The following is a 17,614-nucleotide window of genomic DNA, read 5'->3' as shown; positions in this document are numbered from 1 at the left end:
GATGAATGTTTATCTTGTCAAGGGTGGAGAGAGATCAGTCTTCAGTGCGGGGTCGACTAATGCCGCTCCGGAAGAAGATTGGTAAGTGACTAGAAAGTAACTTCCGGGAGTATTGGAACAAGTTTGTAGCCAGGGCTGTGGCTCAGATTAAACAAACGCTCCATTTAGAACTTTGTGACATGTGATTTTGAGTTTGAGTTTCCCAAACCCATATTTTTTTTCTGAAAAGCAAAAATACATGATTCGTTTTTTAATTATTTTAGCCAATTTTTATTTTCATTAGACAAAAAATAAGTCAGAAGGAACCCTTATATTAATTTTGTAACACTAATCTCAGAATATATTTGGAAAATGTGAGATCACTTAACAAGAATCTTATTAAAACAACAAAAATTCTAAAGCTTTTCAAATGTATGTAACTGTCCCATATAAAGCACATTTTATCCTACTATTTTATTTTTACATATTTAAAAAATTTATATGTTCATTTGATGTTTTTGTTGTTATTCTCGACACAGATAGATAGATAGATAGATAGATAGATAGATAGATAGATAGATAGATAGATAGATAGACAGACAGACAGACAGGCAGGCAGGCAGGCAGGCAGACAGACAGACAGACAGACAGACAGAGAGACAGACAGACAGACAGACAGAGAGACAGACAGACAGACAGACAGACAGACAGACAGACAGATAGATAGATAGATAGATAGATAGATAGATAGATAGATAGATAGATAGATAGATAGATAGATAGATAAGTCTGAATAAGTCACAGTTAAACACTGTTCATAATTTGGATGTCTTATAGCAAAAAGCACCTTCCTCACGTGAGGCATAACTTTCTCAATACGTTCTTTGTTCGGCTAGGAGACACTCACACACTAAAAAAAATCATCTCCACACAGTACATCACATGACATTTTTTTAGGTTTCCATGTCTGAACTCCCCATCCTTCTTCCACCATGTCTTGTAGTTTGATACAAAACAAACTTTTTTTTAGTTTAAGTGTCCTTTACAGGAAACCAGATTACAGTGAGCACAAGGAACCCAAATGTCCAGATTATATAACTGTCATACTATGATATCCTAAAACTGATTAATGAGATTATAAAGCAATACTAAACTAATTTAACTTCAAGCCTAAATTCACAGTACAAGGAATAGATTCACACGTTGCAGGTCTTTCTGAATGAAGGAAGAAGATGAATGCAGGAAGAACACGATGATTGTGGGTCATTAGATTTATAAAAACACTGTTTCTGAATGAGAGAACAAGCCATATTTAAACACATTATTACAGCATACTGGTAAGGATCAAATGCAGTTTGCACACAGACAATCTACAAAATGCAGTTTATAGAAAGACTTTTTTCTATAATAAGTAGCTTCTGCAGGAGTTAATGTTCAGAATAAAACTGTAGTATCAAAAATGGTGTACAGTTGTAGAAACTGTAAATGAGACTGAGCTTATACTCTTTTATTGCATACACAGAAAAGTAAAGTCCGTCTGCCTGTTATAATGTCCATGTCCATTGGGAAATAGGAAATTAAATTGCTTAATTGGAATCACTAGGTTCAGATTACAGCCCTCTTCTTGCTTGTTCACTGCAACAAAAGCTTGTTGCACCCTAGCTCTCATCGCACTGACAAGTCGACATAAACTTTGGAGCTATTAACTGTCCCGAGGTGAGTTGAATGTTTCTATATTGCTTTTTACATCATATTTCTGCTCTGACATTGAAGTACATGTTTGTTGTCAAACCTTAAATAATTGTACAAAAGTTGAAGAAATCACATTTTGCTTTCATGAGGAAAACGCATGCGATTAAAATCAAGTAATAATAAAAAAAAAATGTTTTAACTGAATTAGGGTAAACCCAACTTTAACCCACTAGCCATGCGCATTGGTTTGTAGTACTACATTAAAAATATATATATTTTCATTATTAATTCTGAACATTTCAAAATACAAACAGATATAGCCAATTGTGTTTTAAATCAATAAATAAATGGTAGTTGGAAGCTAATTGATTTGACCTCTTATGGTCAGCTGATTATGAATTTACTATTTTATTTATGTAAATTGTCCTAAAAATATAGCTGCTTTTACATTTGCATTACATTCACCTGATAACTTACCTGAAATGTACAACTTAATTTTTTTCAGGATTTTTTCCAGTTTTTCCTTTTTTTTTAATGTAATGTAAAAAAAATGTTTATTCATTTATTAAATGTCGTAAAGCCACAAAACATGAAACAAAATAACCAAAATACATACAATTAAAAAGTTTTTTTTAAATTTAAAAGTGCTGGCTTCATTTGTGATAAAAAAAGAAGATAAATACTGAAAATATAATTCATGCATTACAAATAATGTCAGATCTTTATGTAATATGTATTAATCTCTTTGCTAGAAAATATATCTAAAACCAAACAAGATTTAGGTTGGTTGCACAGTGTGGTTTAGGGTGGTTTAAACTGTTTTAAGCAGGCTAATGTAATATTTTGCAGGCATTTATTATTGTAAGAATATTGTGTTATAATTTACTGAATAAGGAGTATGCTAAGGCAAATTTGTCTAACAATAATGAATTTACTTGTAATCGTACTTACTTGGGTGTTGCTCCTAATTAAGGTGAATTAATTCAGTAATAATCAATGGCATCACATGATCAAGGTTACCAACAATGAACTTCCATGTCACCAGGGAGCATAAATGGAAAAAGAAAGACAGCATTACAAGAGTTACAAAACGAGGCATGGCGTGATTAAATCAGGCAAAATCAAATTATACAACTAGGGACATGCAGCACAAGACATATTCCCATGACAACTGGCTATACAAACAGCATGCTATACTCATTATGGCCACATGGTCAAAAAGTCATTTTGAGTATGTGCACCTTTGGAATGTGTAAAGGTTGTCAAATCATTGTGTACATTAAAAACGTTCATCCTTTTAAACATGCATGTAGACTCAAACTACATTTCCAAGCCACACTGAGACTTTGTGCTGGAAATAAGCCACTTTATTAAGTCATCTAATGAAATGATTGAATTACACATGACAAAAAAAAAAAATGTCTGAGAGAATGCACTGGGTGTAATCATTCAAACATGGACTTAAATTTAAATCACATGACACAACTGTAGCATGTGGTCTAAAGTTTTATGTTTCATCCTCTACTCTACAGGATGGAGCAACCTGATTATCCTATTCCAGAACTGGATGTTACGCTCCAGGAGGCCAGTCGGGTGCTTCAGCTCACTTTAAATCCTGACCAATACCAACACTACAAAACTGCCCTTCTTCAGCAGAAAGATGCACTCCAGGAAGTCCAAGAACAGCTGAAGAAACACATCTCTGGACATGAGAACTGGGTGACTGAGGAATTCAAAAAGCGGCTGCTCTCCTGCTACGATCCTCTGCCCAATTCCACTGCTATTCCTTCTGTCCTGCCCTCCTCTAAGCTAAAGGGGGAGTTTGCACAAACAGAGCGGGCTACGACCCTGCTGTGGGCAGTTGCTAAGCTGTACAGTGAACCATGGCTGGTAGAAGGGGATGTACCAACTGAGCGAACACAACAGTCACAGGTTTTTGCGGCTAGTCGCCTACCAGGCAAGATTCAGGATGAGCTAAAGGTGAAGTTTTGGTTCCATTATTTTTATACATCTAACTTCCAGTTTTCTCTATTGTAAGATTCTTTAGCAATGTATTTTTTTAGAAATTCTGACTCAATTTTAATGACATATTTTCTTGGCCTTAATGTTCCAGACATACCCAGACAGCCTTCACGCCATATTGACCTGTCGAGGGGGTATATTTCCGATTCAAATTTTATGGCAACCAAGTCCAGGGGAATCTCTTTCTCCTTTACCTCTCAATGACATCTATGCCCAACTGATGCATGCAATGAGTCACCCAGGAGCATCCCCCGAACAAGACCCGTCTACTATTTGTGGTCTGTCTTCTCTTCATCGCCAAGTCTGGCATTCTGTGAGAATGGATATTTTAAATGCAGAAGGAGAAGCAGCAGTTTCGCTTGAAATGATGGAGAGTGCAATTTTGGCTGTTTCCCTTGATGACAACCCAGCACCAGCTGATCTTGCAAATATACTCAATGCTGTCCGGCTAGGAGAGAAAAATGGCAGATCCTTGAGATACTACGATAAGGTATGTAAAAACTAAATAGGAAGTTTAAAATGAGAGCTTTATAATTAGTACTGTGTAGTAGGAAGCTTAAGATCCCATGCTAATCAGGGTTTGGCAAGATTCAGAATTTAAGAACTGTATCAAACTTCAAAGCTTTTAAAACTTTTTTCAAATAAAAAAGTAATATTAATTACTTGGGATTAATACATAGTATTAACTCAACTGTCTGTAATGTTTAGATATGATTGGCAGAATGATATAACTATTTACCATCTCCATCAACAGGTGGTGAACTTGGTGGTTTTTAAAGATGGCCAAGCAGGCATGTTGTTCGAGCATAGTGCCCTGGATGGAATGGTAGCTGGACTTATCGTTGAACGTCTGTGGCAGCTCTCAGAATCAGAAAACATAGAAATGATAAACAACCAAACCAATGGTTTAGCTCCACCCTCAAATGCTGGTTCCCTTCATCCTAAACCTCTGAAAATGCCGCTGGAAGGCATAACTATGCCAAATCAGTCTCTTTCTAGCCTTCTACAAGCCAGCCAGTCTGTCATGACTTTTGAAGTTTCATCTTACCCAGATGTGTTCACCACATTAAGGGGCCACAGAGGTTTGTATGATGCATGGATTAATTTTACTTTGCAGCTATCCTTGAGGCAGACACTTGGGGATGCAGCTACTAGACTTATCATGGTGACACCTACTCACATGCGTCACTTCAAACACGGCCGCTGTGATCCCACATACTCCACAACTGTGAGATCTCACCAGCTTGTTACAGCACTAGTGACCTGCATTGGCCCAGACAAGGTTCCCCGGTACACAAATAAGCTTTTCAGGCTCTTTCACCTTGCCTTTTTAGAGCACAAAAACCTAATTAAAGCAACAAAACTTGGCCTTGGTGTGGGGCCTCATCTGGCAGCCTTGCGCAGATCTATGTCTCAAGATAACCCACTCAAAAAGTTTCTTGACCCTTTTGGATGCCCTTCAATTTACTTGACTGGATCAGATCTGATGGAGGGAGTTGAGTGTGCTGTAGGTAATGTGTATGCTACAGACCAACTGGCAGTCACATATCTAGGAAGGAAGGACAAAGTACGTCTAGTGCTGAATGGGAAGGGTACTTTCGCCAACATTCTGAGAAATCTCAAAGAAAGACTTGAGCTCAATCTAGAACTAGTAATGCTTCTGGCACTAAGGTATGCCATTGCTGGGCAGATGGGAGCCACTGAATGTCTCCTGCAAGATAATGAAGAAAAACTAGTAAATGGATCTTCAGTGGATAATGCAGTCAAAGATGTAGAGCAGAAAGGACACAACAAAATCAGGAAGACAGATTTCACTTTAGTGATTCATGGCGGGGCAGGAGAGGAAATTATGTTGAATCAAAATGTGATTGGGACCATCGAATTTGCTCTTCAAACAGCTCTAACTCTTGGAGCCCAAGTGCTTTTTCATGGAGGTAGTAGTCTGGATGCAGTACAAAGAATTGTAGTTGCATTGGAGGATTGTTTCTTGTTTAATGCTGGCAAGGGATCAGTATATAACAGAGATGGGAACCATGAAATGGAAGCCACCATTGTGGATGGGCATGGAAATAACTCTGGATCTGTGGCTTGCCTGCGAAAAGTGAAAAACCCAATAAAAGCAGCCCGGTGTGTTATGGAGAAGAGTTTGCACTCATTACTAATTGGAGAAGGTGCAGAAGAGTTTCTAGACAGTCAAGGAGAGAAAGACACAATACTGAAATCAGAGTATTTTGACACTGACATAAGATATAAGGAGTTGCTTATGAAGTCAGGTAATGGCAAGAATAACCATCCTCAAACTGTAGGTGCAATTGCGTTGGATAAGTGGGGCAAGTTAGCAGCAGCCACATCTACCGGAGGTTTAGTTGGCAAGTGGAAAGGCAGAGTCGGTGACACTGCTATAGTGGGGGCAGGAGTATATGCTGATGAGAAACTTGCCGTGGCATGCTCTGGTGATGGTGATGCATTCTTACGCCAGTCAGTTGCTCACAAAGTAGCCAGCTTGTACAACCTCAAAGGTTACAGTCTCAGACAGGCTTGTCGGGAAGTTATCCATAATTATCTAGAGGAAAAGTGTGCAGGAATTATTGCTGTAGACCATCATGGTGAAACCGTTATTGAAACCAATGCTGGGGTCATTTTTGTTGGTTCAATGGTCAATGGCATTCCTCGAACTGAAGCTTTGAGACCTATGAGGGGGTTTTCAAATGTGATTTGGGAGACTAATGAATTGGTAGCTCATCTACAGCCCAATCCTTGGACCCCAGGAGCCACAATTCTCACTCGAAAAACCATTAATGGACCTAGAAGCATCTTTCAGTTAGTGTTGCCTGACTATGTAGCAATGATGCAGGGGGCAAGGACTGTTGCCAATCTCCTTTGCGAGAAACTTGGTGTGCACCGCTGTGCCCTTGTGTCCATGCCAGAATTCGACAAGCCAGCCTACATCAAAGTCTTGCCTCTCCATGGCCTAGAACCAAACTGGAAGCCTCATCTACCTGAGGAAATGGAGTTCAATCCTTATGATCCTGGATACTGTAGTTCCAAATGTGGTCCACGATGTGAAGATATACATCTCGACCAGGTGCAGGCAAAGATTCGCTCTCAACTTCCAACACCCAATGCCCCTTCCTGCTTCGACTTCCATGGGGATCCCTCTGATGGTGGCCTTTTCCCACGCATTATTCGTGGTGAAGAGCAACAGTGGCGTGTCTGGGAAGACAATGAACATGTGGCCTTCCTTACTCCTTTTCCAAATACACCAGGCTTTACAGTTCTAGTGCCAAGAAAACCGCTTACCAGTGGCATTTTCCATCTGAATGAGAGTTCCACTACAGCCCTAATTGTGGCAATACGAAAGGTTGCTCATCTTTTGCAAGAAGGAATGAATGCCCATGGTGTAGCACTCATATTTGAAGGCTTTGAATTTGATTATGCCCATGCCAAACTGATTCCATTAGTACCTCAACCTAATGACCTAAAACCTCCAACTGTGGCTTCTCAGTTCTGCCCAACTTATGCAGGATATGTAACATCGGTTGATGGGCCCCCAGCTAACAAAGAGGACCTTACAGAGATGCACACCAAGATCACAAAGCCTACTGCCCCTCAGTCCTGGAAAGACCCCCAGACTCATGCTGCATCAGCCATTAAGAGTAAATGGTATCGCAATCTCTTTCAAATCCAAAACACCCTGTTTCATAGCACGGTAGAGTACTTCAACAACAAATGCAAGTATGCTTATGCACTGACCCCTATCACAACTGATACAATCTCTTCTCCAATGGGTCTGGGGTCAGATTCTGAGCCTGTGTTTGTCAACATGCTGGGCCAAGATGTATATCTAGCGGACTCTATGCAGTTTGTTTTAGAGTACTTTATGAGGTTTCACGATGGTCTTCCAGGGACTTACTATGTGTCCCCCAGTTTCAGAGGGGAAGATCCTGATGCTACACATCTAAACCAGTTCTACCATGTGGAATGTGAGCTCTTAGGTGACATGAATATAGCCATTAGTATAGCTGAAGGCTATGTTGCCCATTTGACCCAGGCAATGCTAAAGGAACATTCCAACATTATCTTAAACACAGCTGGTACACTATCTCATGCCAAAGAACTACTGAAGAACTTAGAAAAACCCCTTCCAAGAGTAACCTTGGATCAAGCCATTCACATTATGCCTTCCTCTGATTGCCTTGAATGGGTTCAGGAGGGACAACCACAGTTTGGAAGAAAGCTAACTCGAAAGGGAGAAAAAGTTCTAATTGAACATTATGGAGGTGCTGTTTGGCTGACAGAAATGGACCATCTTGGAGTGCCCTTCTACCAAGCATACACTGAAGGTTCAGACAGGAGCAAAGCCAAGGCAGCTGACCTCCTTTTAGGGTTAGGGGAGACAATAGGACTTGGGGAACGTCATTCTACACCTGAAATGGTACGAGAGGCCTTACAACACCATGCTGTACCAGAGGACTCATACAAATGGTACATCAACATGCGCCAAGTCATCCCTCTTCTTACAAGTGGATGGGGTATGGGCACAGAGAGATATCTATGCTGGCTTCTGCAGCACAAAGATGTCAGGGACATGCAAATCATACCCAGAATGAAAGCCAAAAAGTTCATGCCTTAAGTGGTATATATTAGTCCCCAAGTGCTGTATCTATAAAGCAATATAAAGCAAGGAATCAATGCCAAACATACTCTCAAGTTAAGTCATGTCAAAATGTTTTTCTATAGCACAAGAGAATAAGGATATGGAATTTTGAAATAAAAGTTATTCTATAACTACACAACATTTCAGATTGTTACATATTTAATTTTCTGACAACAGATTTTTTTATGTTTTGAGCTTGGCTTGATTGACAGGTTGATTTATAGAAATGCTGAAATTGTTTAACTCTATCTTTGGATCTTTTTCTCTTTCCTTGTTTTATTTAACACTTTCTTAAAATATTATATGAATGCATTACAAACCAGCTTGCTGATTTATAATAAAATGTATTGTAAGACTCTTTTATAACGCTATTTCAAAGTATAATAATAAAATTCATATAAATTACCCTTGATCTATTTTAATTGTTTTATCATTAAACACTAAGCTCAAGCTTGTCATTCCAAACATGTGATATCAATTCTTGTCATGTATAATGTAGTTAGATAATTATGCTAACACCATAACAGAATGAAAACCACTAAACAGATAATGATCAAGATCAAAGGGCAACAGCTATGCCCTTCTGTGGCAATAACTATTTGGCAAAAACAGGACCAGAGCTTTGCTAAAACCGTCATTATTGACTATGTAATTTTATTCTCATGACCAACACTCACTCCCACAAAATTGCATACCTTGTGACAAGCTACTGAAGAAAGTCTCACAAACTGATAACAACACTCAGATAAAGAAAACAGTGCCTCTTTCTCCAATTCAACAAGTCACATAGGGCAGTATGTTTAACAAATAAAACAATAATTTCTACGTCCATATATTCATTACAACGCAAACTCAGTTAAATGATTTCAGAAACAATGCACTATTTGCAGACATTAAAAACATCACTTGCATAGCTTCTATTCAATTATTTCCATCATTGATTATATGTATGCATTTCTCATGCATTTTCATACTGTTTAGAAAATAAGGCTATTTATGTTTGGAATGGACTAAACGGTCACATTCAATCATGTATCTGTCATAAAACCCTTACAAACCTGCCCCATAAATCTATGCCTATGCAATCATATGTATCATACGTGCTTCTTTACTGAATAGCATTGCAATCTGTAAGGCTGGGGTGTCAAACTCAATTCCTGGAGGGCTGGAGCCCTGTAGTTACAACTAATCAAGTACTTCAGGCTTATTTGCAAACCACACGGTATGTGTTTTGGAGCAGGCTTGGAACAAAAGAGAACATAAATACTTCTGCAAATCCATTAAAATCACAATTTTATATGATCTACTCTAAAAGGCAAAACAAAAGAAAAAGAAGGGGGCACCCGGATTTGAACCGGGGACCTCTTGATCTGCAGTCAAATGCTCTACCACTGAGCTATACCCCCTCACACTTCTAAGTGCTATGTCTCCACAATATATCGCCGTATGTCGCACCTAAATTGTGGTCAAAAACGACTATTTTAAATTAGCAAGAAACAAATTATTGATTTTTTTCCCTTTTCCATCCCACAAAATATCACATCGACGTAATATGCGAGCTCTGATTCATTGCTAGCTATTTGCAACAATAGGTTAACGTCACGGAAGGGGCGCGTGAGAGAAACATGGCTGCTCAAGCTCGAGCTCTCGTAGCGGCGCGATGGCTCGCAGACGCTGTCAAAAGCAACCGAGTGGGACCAAATCTGCGGATATTAGATGCATCTTGGTATCTACCTAAAATGAAACGCAATCCCAGGGCCGAGTTTGAAAAAGCTCACATTCCCGGAGCCTCGTTTTTCGACATCGACGAGTGTTGTGACAAAAGCTCCGAGTTTGATCACATGCTGCCTACAGAGGGCGAGTTCGCACACTACGTGGGTAATCTGGGAATAGGAAACAACACTCATGTCGTCGTTTACGATGCCAGCGACTTCGGCTCGTTCTCTGCTCCACGGGTGTGGTGGATGTTTAGGGTGTTCGGGCACACTTCGGTGTCGGTTCTGGACGGCGGGCTCAAGAACTGGTTAACGGGAGGTCACCCTGTTACCGAGCAATATAGTAAACCAGCATGCGCTGAGTTCAGGGCGTCCTTTAACAAGTCTTGGGTCAAAACTTATGGAGAGGTTTTGAACAATATTAAAACCAAAGAATTCCAAGTGGTCGACGCCAGAGCCAATGGAAGATTTCGTGGGGTTGAACCAGAGCCAAGGGAGAGTGCGTATTGATACACAATTTCTCTGTAAAACCGGGTAGCATTTACTACTTAAGTTATGATATATTAGGTCTGCAAATGTATCCATGCATGTTACCCCTCTTACTCTTTTGCAAAGACTTAGCACTTTTCACAAATTTTGTTCATACAGTACCTGATAGCCTTTTAATTATCTGCAGTAATACAGTATGAGTACACACGTAGACAAAATTACAAATTAATAACTGCTTTTTATATCAATAACATTTTTATTTTTTAGTTTGACTTATTTTAGAATCACAAAAATGAAAAATCTTGCTGAAATATTATTTCAAGTAATGAAAATTTTTTTATGGTTTTAATTTTAGTTATAATAACCAAGACAGATAAGACAAACGTCTTCAGGCTGGGAATTCATGCATTTTGCCATATTTCGCTTTGTGAGGACTTTGCAGAAATGTGTGTATATAGTCATGATAGCCTTTTAATATTCTCAAGTAATACAGTAGATGGTAGTTAATATGACAAGCTGTGACAGCAGTGTCACACAGTGCCATACTTCATACATACTTTAATATAATTAGTATACTTGCATTTTGTGTCGACATTCACACAGACTTCTAAGTTATTTGTGAGGTACTTTTATAGAATATATAACACAAGGTAAAACAACCAAAGATTTATGTACCAATATAAGAGAAATGTTATTTACCAAAAGTGCAATTGGCTTATACAGTATCTCTTTATCTTAGACACCGAGCCTGGTCATATTCCTGGATCGATCAACATGCCTTTCCCCAGCTTCCTGGACTCGACGTCAGGTCTAGAGCATCCGGTGGAGGAACTCAAGAAGCTCTTCCAGCAGGCCGGAGTTGACACGCAGAAGCCCTTCTGGGTCACCTGTGGCTCAGGTGTGACGGCCTGTCACATCGCCCTCGCTGCTCACCTGTGCGGCCACCCGGGGGTCTGTCTGTATGATGGTGCGTGGGCCGAGTGGTTCACCAGAGCTGCACCTGAACACGTGATCTCTGAGGGAAAAGGAAAACAGCCATGACACCATTTCACAGGAATAAAGACTTACAGAATCACTAGAGTTTTAATCAAGGCCTCATTTGTATCAGAAATTATTGCATGAAAAGACTATTAAGTGCTGCACTATTCTACTACTGTTGCATATGCATTAAAGCCCCTGTTCTGGTTGAAATAACAGTTATATAAATCTAGGAAGAGAGTTAAAAGAAGGCATAAGCAGACAATTATGCTTTTGCAATTCATAAATCAGATGTCAAGAATACAGAAGAAAACAATTCTTCAGAGTAAGTTTCTAGAATGTAATTATATATGATGTTAAAATTATATCTTCATATCAATATAAGTGAATTATTTAGCACCACAGCCTTAAAGAAGGTAATATTAGTAATCAATAATGCCACATCTAATTTTTAGGCAATAGAAATGTGATCTTTACTATTTTAAGTTTTAAAAACAAACTAAAATGTGTGACTTAACTCAGTTGTTCCTGTTTTAACATTTCAGAGTTTATATAATAAAGACAATATACTGTAAACACAAACAGCTCCTGTCTTTTGTGCCAGTGTTTATAACGATAAAATAAAATTTTTAAATATTTATATTTTCAAAATTTCAGTTCACTCTACACCTGAGGGGCATTTTCAAATTGCTCCCTCACTGTTAAATTGTCAACTTACACATATATGTGCGTGTGTATTGGAAAAATGATTATAATACAATAGGAAGAGACACAATTATCAGATATTTGGGGAATGATTAAAAGAATAACTGGCATAAAAAGGAAATATGAAATACCAGGAAAATGGCAATTAGTGATATGACAAAAAGCTGAGATGTCGGCGCAAGTGCTAGTAAAGATCCAAAGCTCTGAAAATGTATCAAATACTATGGATGCTATATTATGTCTTGAATCAGAAATTAGGAAAGCTCAAACAAATAAAGAGAGTGTAATAGCTGTGTTTTTTGACATTGAAAAAGAATACAATATATGGAAAGAGGGACTCTTTATTAAGTTAAATAAATAAGGTATAGGGTGTATAATTGGGTATTAGACTTTTTATTTGATAGGATTATTGAAGTAAGGGTTGGAAAGGATGCAGTCTGTAGAAAATGTTACACTGCAAGGTGGTGTATGCAGTCTGCTATTATTTAATATAATGGTTAATGACATTTTTGATAAAACTGATCAAATTGGAAAACTATTATATGCAGATTGGATAAGGGGAAGAACTGTGGAATATATGCAAAAGAAAATGCAGACAGCAGTTATTGCAGTGGGAATGTGGTCACATAAGTGGGGTTTCTAAGAAGCATAAGAAGATTTCATTAAAGTTAAATGACCAAGAACTTGAAAAAGCTAGGGTAATTCGATTTCTTTGGGTTCTTTTAGACGAAAAGCTGACATGGAAAGAGCATATTGATATTATTAATTTTCTTAAATTTTGATTTGTCTTGCGTTGTTTGTCTGGATTAGATCGGGGAGTGACTAGGCCTTCATTGAGAAATATATACTGGGCTCTAATGAGGTCAACATTTGACTATGGGTGTATAGCTTATATGTCAGTATCATAAACAAACTTAAAGAAATTAGACACAGAGGAGGCTCAAACACTAAGAATATGTAATGGAGCATTTAAATCATCTCCAGCAGCAGCTTTACGTCTAGATATTGGGGAGATGCCTCTTAGCATTAGAAGACTTATGCTTATGCTTGCATATTGGGTTAACATACAAGGGCATAGCGAGGTTACACACAAGAGTACAAGAGTGTTGGGAACATAATAAATCAAATTGTAGGAGTTTTGGATAGATAGGAAATGAAGAGGTAGAAATTTTAGCAAAACAATCTCTCAAATCTCAAACAATAGATCTAGAGGTTAAGTAAGTTAAGTTAAGCTGAAGCCAAGACTATAATAAAGGTACATACACAAACTCCATGGCAGGAATACTGGGATATTAATGATACAGGAAGTCATTTTTATAATATTCAAAGCAAAGTCGGTGTAGGAAGAGAAATGGGTATAAATCAGATGGAGGAACCAGTCATTACTCGTCTCTGATTATGTCATACAGGGCTCAAAAAACCTCTGCATTTAATAGGTAAACACACACATGGTTTATGTAATATTGTAAACAACCTGAAGCAGCAAAACATATCATAATAGAATGAAATTAGTATTTGAAAGATGTAAACTTAAATTTGCTTTGGAAAATATACTTGGAACAGAACTAGGGGAAACATATGTTCAGGTAATTTCTTTTCTTTTTTTTATGTTTGTTTGTTTTGTTCTTCAGTCCAGCAAGTGGCGGTAAAACACTTATTAGTTGGTTTGCCAACCGCCTAAAACGCTAAAGAAGAAGAAGAAGACGACGACGCCTTTAGTTGACTCTGTTATCGCCTGATGGTCCTGCGAATAATAACAACCAAACGCTACTCTCCGTTCCACTGCCTTTATGGACGAACGTTGTTTGACTATTTCCCCGACGTTTTAGACGAAATCTGGGTGTGATTTTAAAACTCGTATACGATCAGTTGGGCAAATTCACTGCGAGTCCGAGTTGAAGATTTAAAAATCAAACCGTTGAATATCAAACGCTAGGTTGGGTCGCGAGCTATTCTCCTCTTACCCTTGGCTCTTTTTAACGTTCCCAGTTTTTATTGAATAGCTCGTTTTTCACTAAAATAGCTTGGGATTGGCTTAAAAGGAATTTTTAAAACATTTATTAAAGGTGAGTCAAGGAAGCGACTAACGGACAGCGAGTGACATAACGTTACCATGTTAATGATACCATGAAATGCGTGTTGTAAATTAGCGCTGAAAACATTGTATACAGTCTTTATGTGTTGTATCTAAATACATTATACTCATATAAGGCCTGTTGTGATGTTTGTGTCTTTACGGATGTACGGTTGGTGGTGTATGTTTTTCTGTCCACAGGTGGCGCTGTTGAGTCATGTCAGGAATAGCTTTGAGTCGACTGTCACAGGAGCGCAAAGCCTGGAGGAAAGATCATCCTTTTGTAAGGGACAAACAGACACATACACGCGATAAAATGTTTGAGTTAGACTTGCCAACTATTCAATCAGTGTGTGATTCCTAATAAAAAATGTCTATAATCTGCGCTGTTGTACTTTTGGTTGTTTCTCTGTAGGGTTTTGTGGCTGTACCCACCAAAAACCCAGATGGCACTATGAATCTCATGAACTGGGAGTGTGCTATACCTGGAAAAAAGGGGGTTAGTATCCTTCTTAACAATCTTACAACTTTATCTAAAGTATGTTTTAGAATAAGTTGCATAGAGTTCTAAGTAGTGTCTCAATCTGTAGGTTTGTAGGGTATTTTTTATGCTCATTTGTCTTTAACATTTATGCTTGCATGCTCTCATATTTATGTGTGTGTGTATATGTATATATAGAAAAGAAAATAAGAAACAAATGGAGAGAAAAAAAACAACTTTTGAAAAATATATTTTTTTCTATGTCCTTTGTAGAGGAGGCCAGGACTAATTTAAACAAATAGATAAACAAACATTAAAAGGCATTTACAGGCAAAAACAATGTTTTATTTTTCATTCATCAATCAGTTTTTACATTTCAGGCTATTTTTAGCCAAACTTTGTACAAAGATGATTCTCAACTATGTTAGGAAAGAAATAACAGAATGAATGTATATACTGCTGTATGGAATATGTGCATAAAATGTCCATAAATTGGTTTTCCCAGTCTATACAATGTATCTATACATTTCATCTAATTTGCATATTAATATGTTCTTGGGGCAAACCATAATGATAAAGAAATGTAATAATGGGAGTAATAACTTGGCAACATTTTCATAAAATTTTTCATAGGAATATTGATCTATAATTTCTTTCCCTATTGGCTTGTTGTGTCCTCCAAACAGTTGATATGTCTAAAAGCCTTGAATTTGGTCAGTACAGGACACCCAGACTAAAAACTGTGGCATGTAGGGTCTCAGAGAAATGCACTAAAATATAATCCTCTACAGAGTCTATGCCTGGCTCACGGGAGCATATTACATTTTGATACGACTTCCCAATCTGTGGACAAAAGGGAATCCATGGTCTCTTGGATTACTTCTTAGATGCATGTCATATCATATTTAAACTGTTAAACGAATGATATTAAATGAAGTATTTTAAAATCTGCGTTTTCTGTATCCTTCTGTGTCCTGTAGACTCTTTGGGAGGGAGGCTTGTACAAACTGAGAATGCTCTTCAAGGATGATTACCCGTCTTCACCACCCAAATGTGAGTTTTCTCTTCAACAAGAAATGTTGCACCCTATAGAGTGCTTCTTATTGTCATTGTCACTAAATGTCCACACATTTCCTGTATAGTTCTTCACTAGTGTTTATAGACCACAAAATGCTGAGAAATACTTGGTGTAATGCTGATTTGAAACAATACGTTTTGTGAAAATAACCCTGATTTGTTCATTTTCTTCTAAGGCAAGTTTGAGCCTCCAATCTTCCATCCAAATGTCTATCCTTCAGGTACAGTGTGTCTGTCCATACTGGAGGAAGAGAAGGATTGGAGACCAGCCATCACCATCAAACAAGTATGCAACAAAACCACACAAACAAAGACATACAACAATCTTCACCAGGGCTGCATTTATTTGATCAGAAATAATGTAAAAATCAGTCATATTGTAATATATTATTACAATTTATAATACATTTTTTTCGATTTGAATGTATATTAAAATTAAAATGGTTTCTGTAATGGTAAAGCTGAATATTCAGCATCATTACTCCAGTCTTCAGTGTCACATGATCCTTCAGAAATCATGCTAATTTGCTGATTTGCTTCTCTAGGAACATTTATTATTACCAATGTTAAAAAAACATTGTGCTGCCTAATATTTTTTGTGTAAATTGCGATATATATATATTTGAAAAACTTAGTTCAGAAGTACAGCATTTATTTTAAGCAGAATGTTTTTGTAACATTATAAATGTTACACTTTTGATCATTTCAATGCATCTTTGCTGAATAAAAGTACTAATTTCATAAACACAACTTACTGACTGCAAACCTTTGAATGTGTACAGTTTAACATTATTATAGGAATATGGTAGGATCACAGTTGCTCATAAGGTTAGGCATTTGAACAAACATTTCATGTCATTATGTTGTGGCTGTAGATTTTGTTGGGCATCCAGGAGCTCCTTAATGAGCCCAACATTCAGGACCCAGCGCAGGCGGAGGCCTATACGATATACTGGTAAGGGCAGCCAAATTCCACCTGCATGCTTTTATATATTATTTTATTATTTTAGCTGATACCATGCCCACAACATTAGCCACACAAAAGCACACCTGCTTTTGGTCCGACAGTGGAAACGTGGCTATTGATTTTCTCTCTCTCACTGATTCTCTCGCAGTCAAAACAGGATGGACTATGAAAAGCGTGTGAGGGCACAAGCTAAGAGATTCGCTCCTACATAGAGCAGCATGTGCACAATCAAAAAAATTCTGCACGGATGTCATTCTGATACTCCAGAATCCTTCACCACTCAATAAAACCCCCAAAACTGCAGTTGTGATTTGAAATAAAGATGTTCAAGTTGGCTTCAGCACAGAACTGAATGAGAATGGGTGCAAAACAATTCTAAAATGAAAGCAACCAAGACGAGTTAATGTTGGCTGCTGATCATTGACCAGTGTTTTATATAGTGATGGTAAAAGCTTGTTTTGTTTATTTTCTTATTATTATTTACTTTTTTTTTCTGGTGAGGAAACGTGTTGGGGATCGGTTGCTGAGAAACAACTTTTACGCAGAGATGGTAAAGGTTTCTGTGTATATATAGAATTGATATTGAAAATTATTTACTTTTATTTACTTTTTTACTGTTTCATTACATTAAATAAAACATGTGGCCATAATATATGTAATGAGTGTATGTATAATTTGAAATTAAAAAAAATGGTTGCTACAAGCATTGTGGGTTGTTGAACAGTTTCCTTTTTTCCACCTGTATCATCTTGTTTTTTTCAGGTAGTTTTAATTGTTA

General features: G+C 37.6%; 3 protein-coding genes and 1 non-coding gene across 4 annotated transcripts; 3 read left to right on the top strand and 1 right to left on the bottom strand.

Annotated features, from left to right (window-relative positions):
* The first annotated feature begins 1,625 nt into the window (after positions 1 to 1,625).
* Positions 1,626 to 8,352, top strand: LOC132148898 (uncharacterized). The gene is made up of 4 exons (XM_059557669.1): positions 1,626 to 1,695; positions 3,204 to 3,651; positions 3,785 to 4,183; positions 4,448 to 8,352. The coding sequence occupies exons 2-4, from the start codon at positions 3,205 to 3,207 to the stop codon at positions 8,324 to 8,326; spliced, it is 4,725 nt and encodes a 1,574-aa protein (XP_059413652.1). The 5' UTR covers positions 1,626 to 1,695; position 3,204; the 3' UTR covers positions 8,327 to 8,352.
* A 1,332-nt stretch (positions 8,353 to 9,684) lies between these two features.
* trnac-gca (transfer RNA cysteine (anticodon GCA)) lies at positions 9,685 to 9,756 on the bottom strand. Its single transcript has one exon. It is a non-coding gene; the product is annotated as a tRNA-Cys (tRNA).
* Positions 9,757 to 9,937: 181 nt separating this feature from the next.
* Positions 9,938 to 12,114, top strand: mpst (mercaptopyruvate sulfurtransferase). Its single transcript, XM_059557668.1, has 2 exons — positions 9,938 to 10,564; positions 11,294 to 12,114. Exons 1-2 carry the CDS (start codon positions 9,976 to 9,978, stop codon positions 11,593 to 11,595), a joined length of 891 nt encoding a protein of 296 aa, XP_059413651.1. The 5' UTR covers positions 9,938 to 9,975; the 3' UTR covers positions 11,596 to 12,114.
* Positions 12,115 to 13,931: 1,817 nt separating this feature from the next.
* On the top strand, positions 13,932 to 17,289 carry LOC132148896 (SUMO-conjugating enzyme UBC9-like). The gene is made up of 7 exons (XM_059557667.1): positions 13,932 to 14,303; positions 14,513 to 14,594; positions 14,727 to 14,810; positions 15,773 to 15,845; positions 16,046 to 16,155; positions 16,745 to 16,824; positions 16,985 to 17,289. The coding sequence occupies exons 2-7, from the start codon at positions 14,529 to 14,531 to the stop codon at positions 17,046 to 17,048; spliced, it is 477 nt and encodes a 158-aa protein (XP_059413650.1). The 5' UTR covers positions 13,932 to 14,303; positions 14,513 to 14,528; the 3' UTR covers positions 17,049 to 17,289.
* Positions 17,290 to 17,614: the final 325 nt, after the last annotated feature.

Source organism: Carassius carassius, chromosome 9 (genome assembly GCF_963082965.1).
Source record: "Carassius carassius chromosome 9, fCarCar2.1, whole genome shotgun sequence".
NCBI classification, from domain to species: domain Eukaryota; kingdom Metazoa; phylum Chordata; class Actinopteri; order Cypriniformes; family Cyprinidae; genus Carassius; species Carassius carassius.
This window is presented reverse-complemented; position numbering and strand designations above follow the sequence as displayed.